Below are 9,048 nucleotides of genomic sequence, written 5' to 3'. Positions count from 1 at the left end.
TTTGCAGATGAACTCAAGCTTACGGACAATGTCAAATGTTATATAGCGTAGCACCTGAGTGAGCTGGGTGCGTAAATCCGCAGGTACTTTCCCGAAACGGATTACACAAACAACTGGATTCGTTATCCCTTTCATGCCCTGCCTCCAGTCCACTTACCGATATCTGAACAAGAGAGCCTCATCGAAATTGCAACAAGCGGTTGTGTGAAATTGAATTTAATCAGAAGCCACTGCCAGATTTCTGGATTAGGCTGCGCCAGGAGTATCCTGCCTTGGCAAATCGCTCGCTGTTAAGACACTGATGCCCTTTGCAAACACGTACCTATGTGAGAGTGGATTCTCGGCCCTCACTAGCATGAAAACTAAATACAGGCACAGACTGTGTGTGGAAAATGATTTAAGACTGAGACTCTCCAATACAACCCAACATTGCAGAGTTATGATCATCCTTTCAAGCACACCCTTCTCATTAACCTGTGGTGAGTTATTCACAATTTCTGATGAACAAATAAGGTTTTATATGTAAGATGGTTAAATAAAGAGCAAAATGATTGATTATTATTATATATTTTATTTGTGCCCTTATCCTATAAGAGCTCTTTGTCACTTCCCACGAGTCGGGTTGTGACAAAAACGCACACTCAATTCTTATGTTTAATAAATGTATCGTATAGCGTTTGTGTAGCAGACTTACAATAATGGCAAAAAACAACATTTGAGAGTGCGCTGACCATGGTGCTAGAGGGGGTACGCAGCTGGAGGTTCAATGTTTGAAGGGGTACAGGACAATAAAAAGCTTGGGAACCACTGTTCTTGAGCATTGGGACCAATTAGATTGTGGAGAGGCTGAGATCTTTGACAACCTCATCTTTTACTCTTTCTTAGCCCTTTAAACCTGAGCCACCCTCTTTAACTATATGTCCCTCTCTCTCTCTCTCTCTCGCTCTCTAAACAATAAAATAAACAATAAAAATGAACAGTAAACATTACACTCACAGAAGTTCCAAAAGAATAAAGACATTTCAAATGTCATATTATGTATATTTAGGGCCAAATAGCATTCTAGTTTTCTCAGTTTTTTTGTGAATTCTTTCCAATGTGTCAAGTAATTATCTTTTTGTTTTCTCATGATTTGGTTGGGTCTAATTATGTTGCTGTCCTGGGGCTCTGTGGGGTCTGTTTGTGTTTGTGAACAGAGCCCCAGGACCAGCTTGCTTAGGGGGCTCTTCTCCAAATGAATCTCTCTGTAGGGGATTGCTTTGTTATGGAAGGTTTGGGAATCGCTTCCTTTTAGGTGGTTGTAGAATGTAACGTCTCTTTTCTGGATTTTGATAATTAGTGGGTATCGGCCTAATTCTTTTCTGCATGTATTATTTGGTGTTTTACATTGTACACAGTGGATTTTTTTGCAGAATTCTGCATGCAGAGTTTCAATTTTGGGAATTCTCGGTTGGTGAGCGGACCCCAGACCTCAAAACCATAAAGGACAATGGGTTCTGTAACTGATTCAAGTATTTTTAGCCAGATCCTAAATGGTATGTTGAATTTTCTGTTCCTTTTGATGGCATAGATGGCCCTTCTTGCCTTGTCTCTCAGATCGTTCACAGCTTTGTGGAAGTTACCTGTGACACTGATGTTTAGGCCAAGGTATATATTGTTTTTTTGTGTGCTCTAGGGCAACGGTGTCTAGATGGAATTTGTATTTGTGGTCCTGGCGACTGGACCTTTTTTGGAACACCATTATTTTGGTCTTACTGAGATTTACTGTCAGGGCCCAGGTTTGGCAGAATCTGTGCAGAAGATCTAGGTGCTGCTATAAGCCCTCCTTGGTTGGTGACAGAAGCACCAGATCATTAGCAAACAGTATACATTTGACTTCAGATTCTAGCTGGGTGAGGCCGGGTGCTGCAGATTGTTCTAGTGCCCTCACCAAATTCGTTGATATATATGTTGAAGGGGGTTGGGTTTAAGCTGCATCCCTGTCTCACCGCACGGACCTGTGTTTTTTGCCAATTTTAACCGTAGACTTGTTGTTTGTGTACATGGATTTTATAATGTCGTATGTTTTTCCCCCAACACCACTTTCCATCAATTTGTATAGACCCTCATTCCAAATTGAGTCGAAGGCTTTTTTAAATCAACAAAGCATGAGAAGACTGTATTTGTTTTGGTTTGTTTGTTCGTCAATTAGGGTGTGCAGGGTGAATATGTGGTCTGTCGTACGATAATTTGGTAAAAGCCAATCTCTCTCCATTTCACACTGTTCATCTTCCTTCGCTGTCCTATTACCCTCTCACCTTCCTTTCAGTTTCCCTTCTTACTGTTCTCGCACAGTCTCCCTACCTTTTCTCTCCATTTCACTTTTACTCTCCTTCCTTTCATGCTTCCTGTTACTCCCTCTCCATTACGCTAACTCCGTCCCTGCATGTAACAAATAAACAAAGTGCAAGCTTACTAGACCTAAACTTGAGTTATTGCTATTTGGTCAACAAGCTATCTGTACAGCTAACAACCAGTTCAGTTTTCACTCTTCCGTCAGTTCACTCTTGACTTTTGTCAGAAAGATCCCACCCTCTCTGCTAGCTACATTGACTTGCTAGCTCAGGAGTTAGCTAAACTAAAACTAAAGATTGAACTGCAAACCTCATGTCAAAACTCCTCCCTCTCGCTCTTTCTCTCTCCTCCAGGACGATGGAAGCCCTTCACCTGGGCTGCCCGTCGCTGCGCACCCACCCGTCCTTCTCTCTCAAGCCCAAACACACCAACGTGGCCTTTCTCAAGACGCACAAGACCGCCAGCACCACCATGCAGAATCTGCTCTTCCGCTTCGCCGAGCGCCACAACCTGACCGTGGCGCTCCCCGTGCAGGCCTGCGGACATCAGTTCTGCTACCCGCGCACTTTCAGCGCCCACCTCGTCCACCCACACACCCTGCCACCCAACGTGGTCACCAGCCACATGCGCTTCAACCTTGCCGAGATGCAGCGCCTCATGCCTAACGATACCATCTACGTGACCATACTTCGAGAACCAGGGTCCATGTTTGAATCGTTGTTCAGCTACTATAACCAGTACTGTCAGAGTTTTAAGAGAGTTCCCAATGGGTCTCTGGAGGCGTTTCTGGACGAGCCGTGGCGGTACTACCGTCCGGACGAGAATGACTCCATGTATGCCCGTAACACTCTGACTTTTGACCTGGGCGGGGACAAGGACCATCCGGAGGCGGACGTGGCTGCGTACGCCCGGGACTTCGTGGCCAAGACGGAGCGTGTCTTCTCCCTGGTGATGATCGCCGAGTACTTTGATGAGTCGCTGATCCTCCTCCGTCACCTCCTCTCCTGGGATCTGGAAGATATGCTCTACGTCAAGCTCAACATGCGGACATCCGGCTCCAAGCACAGCCTCTCGCCGGGCCTCCCTGCCAAGATCCGCGCCTGGAACCACCTGGATGCACGCCTCTACGACCACTTCAACACCTCGCTGTGGCGCCAGCTGGCAGCCCTGGGCCCAGCGTGCGTGGCCAGGGAGCTGCGGCTGCTCCGCAGGGCCCAGGAGAAGCTTGTGAGGGGCTGCTTCGGCGGAGGGCTCCCCCAGCTCCGCTCGGCCGCCCAGATCAAGAACAAGGAGCTGCGGCCATGGCAGCCCAGCGCAAAGGTGGACATCGTGGGCTATGATCTGCCGACCAACACCAATGCTACACGGCCCGGAAGCCTGGCCCACGAGCTGTGTCTTAAGCTCATCATGCCCGAGGTCCAGTACACCAGGGTCCTGCTACGATCGCAGTCGCTACGCTACCGACGCAGCTACCCCCTCCGCTCCCCTCAGCCCCAGCAGCCCATACGGTCGGTCTTATCACGCCGCCAACATGTGGGGATGCAGCAGATGCACCGGCAGGCCCCTCCTCTAGGACCTGGTCCTGCCTCGAGCCCCACAGCCACTCCTCGACCCCCAGGGACCCAGAGCAGGGCCACTTGGGTGGGACTAAGGTCCTCGGGCCCCCAGAGGAAGACACCATAACTTAAGACTGGGCCCCAGCCTTTAATATAGAATGAATACAGACAGACTGAATACAGAAAGACAGACAAACAGACAGACAGATTGAATACAGACAGACTAAATGCAGACAGACAGTCCTCCACACTTAAAAATGCTGGGTTGTTTGGTTAACCCAACTGCTGGGTTGCAGGCATTGGGTCACTTAGTTCAATTTTTTTCTTTCAAACTGCTGAGTTATTGACGCTGGGTGCTGGGAAATTGAGATATGACCCAGCGGGTCAGCTCAGAAAACTGGAGGCGTAGTTTATTATTAGGCCTGGCTTTCAGATAGTTATTTTTAGCATCCCATGACAGTAAATGTCATTCCTGTTCATCCTGTTTTATAGTTATCACATGTTAAGGTTAAACATTGACATTTTTGTAGATTCAATAAGGCTTACAGAAGTGTGTGAGTTCCCTAAAAACCTATGGAAATTCCATTGTTGGGATACAATAAGGTGGTACAGTATACATTATTATAATATGTAGTAAATAATCTTAATATTATAGAAGAATGTGTAAAATACAAAAAAACAATTAAGTAAAATTTGAATTTGCTGTATGTAACTTAACATGGGTGGCCGATAAGATCTAGCTGAAAGTCACACCCCTAATAAGACCCACTTCCTGAAAATGACCAAAGGATTATATTCAAAAGGCCCCAGCTGCTAGGTAAACCCAGCATGAGAGTAAAAAATACCCAACACATGGTTGAATTAACCCATGTCTGGGTAATCCCAACAACCCAACATGTTGGGTTATTCACACAAACCAACTGGCTGGGTCAAAAGAACCCAACGTGTTAAATCCACTATTTAAATAGCACTGGGTTAAATTGGGTTGTTTTTAGCAAATCAATTTTTAGGACGCAGACTTCAGCCATTGGTTTCAAGGGATTATATCAGGGGGCTCTGGAGGAGAGAGGAAGAGAAGGGGGAAGGACACCACCAGATTGAGACTAGAGGTTGGGCCACAGCAATATGGGCATGGGCGGAGCACTCCTATTCATCGTGAACTCTGTATGGAACAATAGAGAACTGTTACTCTCTCTTTCTCGCTATCTCTCTCTCTCTCTAATACCATCCTCCCCCTCTCAAGAGAGGATCACTGCTCTGGGTGTGTATCCTCCAACCCTCCAGCCAGGCCAGCTCTTGACCTCTCCCCAAATGACTCTCCCCCCACTGTGGGAGTTAGGCCCCAGGACAGAGGTCAAAGGTCAGCCTAAGGACCGCTGGCATATCTCCCTGCCGAGCCTATCCCCTAACCCGTCTATCCCCTAACACAGTCTATCCCCTAACCCGGTCTATCCCCTAACCCAGTCTATCCCTTAACCCGGTCTATCCCTTAACCCGGTCTATCCCCTAACCCGGTCTATCCCCTGACCTGGTCTATCCTCCTACCCCGGCATATTCCTTAACCCGGTCTATCCCCTAACCCGGTCTATCTCCTAACCCCCTCATACACACACACAGCCCTCTACCGGCTCTCTCCCTCCAGGCAGCCTGCTTTAGAACAACTCTCTCTCCTCTCCACCAGCAACTCAACCAGATATGGGATGTTTTTACATTTGGGAATCTGTGTGCGTGTGTGTGTGTGTGTGTGTGTGTGTGTGTGTGTGTGTGTGTGTGTGTGTGTGTGTGTGTGTGTGTGAAAGCTTTATTCCTACATGTTTCTTCTATCTGGGCGTTATTGCAATAAAGTTATCTTGGTCAAGTCTTGTAAAGGTATATGGTCTTATAACCATACGACACACACACACACACACACAAACACACACACTGAGGACTGGACTCAAGCCTGTGTGATGCAAACCTGCTGAAAGACATGACGAGTGAGAGCTACAGTGTTAATATTTAATGATGTCTCCTTGGAAGGATCCTCCACTTGGGTTACACAGCGAAACACACACACACACACACACACACACACACACACACACACACACACACACACACACACACAGCAGAGTATTTTCATTAGAGAAGTGTGGACCATGCCAAAGCAGCTTACCTATCAGAAGCAAAACAGAAGGAGGAACTACCTACCTATACGGTACTGGATCTCCTTTCGTTAGGACACGCTGTAACGGGTCCTGTTCGTTAGGACACGCTGTAACGGGTCCTGTTCGTTAGGACACGCTGTAATGGGTCCTGTTCGTTAGGACACGCTGCGGAAAACGGTTTATGCAGTTGGTTGTTCATGTTTAATGTGGTTAGTATGTTTTACTCTAATTACCTTTTAATGGTATGGTATGAACTGACCGGGGAGACCTCGTGTGTGTGTGTGTGTGTGTGTGCGCGCGCGTGTGTGTGTGTGTGTGTGTGTGTGTGTGTGTGTGTGTGTGTGTGTGTGTGTATGTGTGACTTGTATTTGTGTTTGTTTACCTTCAATTTATATTTACAATTTTGGAACAGAACATTGTATGTGGAACAATCACTTATGGCAATACATACTGTACTGTACACGTTCTGATGAATAAAATATTTTCTACATAGGCCAACCACAAAAGCCACTCATACTGCACCAAGTGTACTCACTTAAGCATTCATTTGATTGTGTTTTAAGTGCTTCATATGCTCTAGTATGTTTTCCCAAATGGCACCCTATTCCCTACATAGTGCACTACAAATAATGCACTATGTAGGGAATAGGTTGCCTTTTGGAACACAGTCCTAGTCTAGTGGAAAGAGGACCGTGTAGAAAGAGAACTGTCAGAAGGGGAACTTGTCCCTGTGAAATCCTGCATGTTCAACTGCTGTTCATTTTTAAAGTGCTCTTTGATAGTACTCTATTTCTTAGTCCAAAATGGCACCCTATTCCCTATATAGTGCACTATTTTTGACCAGAGCCTTATGGGCCCTGGTCAAAAGTAGTGGACTAAATAAGGAGTAGGGTGCCATTTGGGATGTAGCGTACCGTGGCCGGTGTCTATGTGAGAGAAAAACAGCACACAACTTATCCACAACTCAATGTTAACCAGCCTAGTTTTAGGAAGGCTAGACTAGCAGTTACATGTTTTACTACTCTCTTCAGTTTAGCTTTCAAATTCTCTTTTAGAACAACGTGGAACAAAAGTTTTCTTTGAGAATGAACCGTGTTCTGTTTTTAGAGTGTCTCTTTCAACAAATGCTGTGTCTTTTTTGGGGGCGTATTTTTGAGAGAGAAAGTGTCGATGTGATACAATGATGCGCTGGATCTTTTCCCTGTGACTATATTTTCAGTGACATTGTCTCCTTTCCATGGCATCCATTCATTCTCATACCATATTTATTGACTTTGTAGTTGAACTGAAAGGGGCCTTTCTGTTTTCAACTGGGGGACTGATCATATATGAGTAGGGTGAAGTTGCCCCTAGACGCTGATCTAGGGTCAGTTTCGCATTTCCCCCAGTAACGGTTAAGGTTATTTTTGGGGAAGGGGAAGCTGATCCTAGATCTGTACCTACGGGAAACTTTACCTAGATCATACAGCTAGAGACAATCAGAACTAGACTTCCCAAAGCTTTGTACTGAGGGATGATGGGGGAAAAGCAACCATTAAAAGTTGAATGATTAAAATCAATTATGTTTGTTGTGATTTTTTCATTTTACATGGAGTAACAATTTTGTATTACTTTTATTAATAAGCCATTATAAATGCTTGTAAATTGATAATTAATGCTTACTGGACTTTAACATGTTTATAAATGGTTCTAAATGCTAAAATACGCATTAATAATAGTATACACTAGTTATAAATAGTTTTATAAGACGTACTATATAATTGACAAGACATACAGTATGAGTACAATATAGAGTGATTTAAATCCCCAAGAGACTCAGTCTGCCACGGAGATGCCTAAAAATGGAAATTCACCCCCAAGTCACATCCAACTTCCTGTGTAAAAAATTAACAACGAATGTCTTTCTTCTTCTCAAAGGGAAAAACAAATGCAAAACAATGTGTTTGATATTTACTGCTGTTGTTGCCATGGTGTTATCGGTGGCTGAGGTGGAGAAGGTTTATGTGTCTGCCTGGCTGGCTGGCTGGCTGCACTGCTAAGATTTGTGTCACTTCAAACGGAAGACAAAGCCACTCTCTACCAGAGCTCTAATGAGACGCTAATTGAAAGGAGCCTGTGAGACCACAACCTCATTCCAAGTTGTACCCTATTCTCTATTTAGTGCACTTCTTTTGACCATTACCTATAGGGAATATGGTGCCATTTGGGATGCAAACAAAACCTCCCATGATCAAGATATACTAGATATAAAAAAAACAAGCACACACACACACACACACACACACACACACACACACACACACACACACACACACACACACACACACACACACACACAGACAAAATGGAAGACAAAAACGCACACACACACACACTCACACAGATATACACAAACAGAAAATGAGTAGACACACAGAAAACATTTAAACAGAAACACAGGATAATAGAGAAGGAGAAAGAGGGAGAGACAGAGAGAGGGAGATAGTGAACTTCTCCAAACAGTGAGGCCCTTGTCACACCGCGATGCTCTAACAAATATCAGTTGAAACACTGAAAAGAGTGGTTTCATCCCAAATTGCACCCTTTACCCTCAACATTCAACCTTTGTTACCCACCATGAGTGTTACAGTTAGCATCTATAAGAACGCTAAAGCTTTTGTCGGGGATTAAATAACATGAGTACCTGATAATGTTCTCTTTCGCTCTACTGAACGCTTCACTTTAACCAGAGGTGCAGTTTGGAGTGCTGGGTCTGGATCTGGATCTACCTACTGACAAAAGTCACCTTGTCCTAGAGAGATTTAAGCCTGAATGGTGGAAAAACGATTGGAACCATTTCCCTATACATTATTTTTTTGTTGGCTCCATAAGAACGCTAAAGCGTTGTCGGGGATTAAATGCATCGTCTCAAGACTTACATCACAAGAAAGAGAAGGGAACTTTATTTTTGTGGGTGTACATTTTTTGTGAAATTGAAAAAAGTTATAATTTAATACAGTTGAGATCAGTTG

General features: G+C 44.7%; 1 protein-coding gene across 1 annotated transcript in view; it reads left to right on the top strand.

The window, feature by feature from the left end:
* LOC106577858 (galactose-3-O-sulfotransferase 3-like) overlaps positions 1 to 7,596 on the top strand; it is a 35,584-nt gene extending 27,988 nt beyond the window's left edge. Inside the window, exon 3 of the mRNA XM_014156262.3 lies at positions 2,688 to 7,596. Coding sequence (XP_014011737.3) covers positions 2,688 to 4,017 — 1,330 coding nt within the window. The 3' untranslated portion in view covers positions 4,018 to 7,596. The remainder of the gene's footprint in view (positions 1 to 2,687) is intronic.
* Positions 7,597 to 9,048: the final 1,452 nt, after the last annotated feature.

Source organism: Salmo salar, chromosome 18, assembly GCF_965601325.2.
Source record: "Salmo salar chromosome 18, fSalSal1, whole genome shotgun sequence".
NCBI classification, from domain to species: domain Eukaryota; kingdom Metazoa; phylum Chordata; class Actinopteri; order Salmoniformes; family Salmonidae; genus Salmo; species Salmo salar.
The sequence above is the reverse complement of the archived record's forward strand: the minus strand, read 5'-3'. Positions and strand labels throughout refer to the sequence as shown.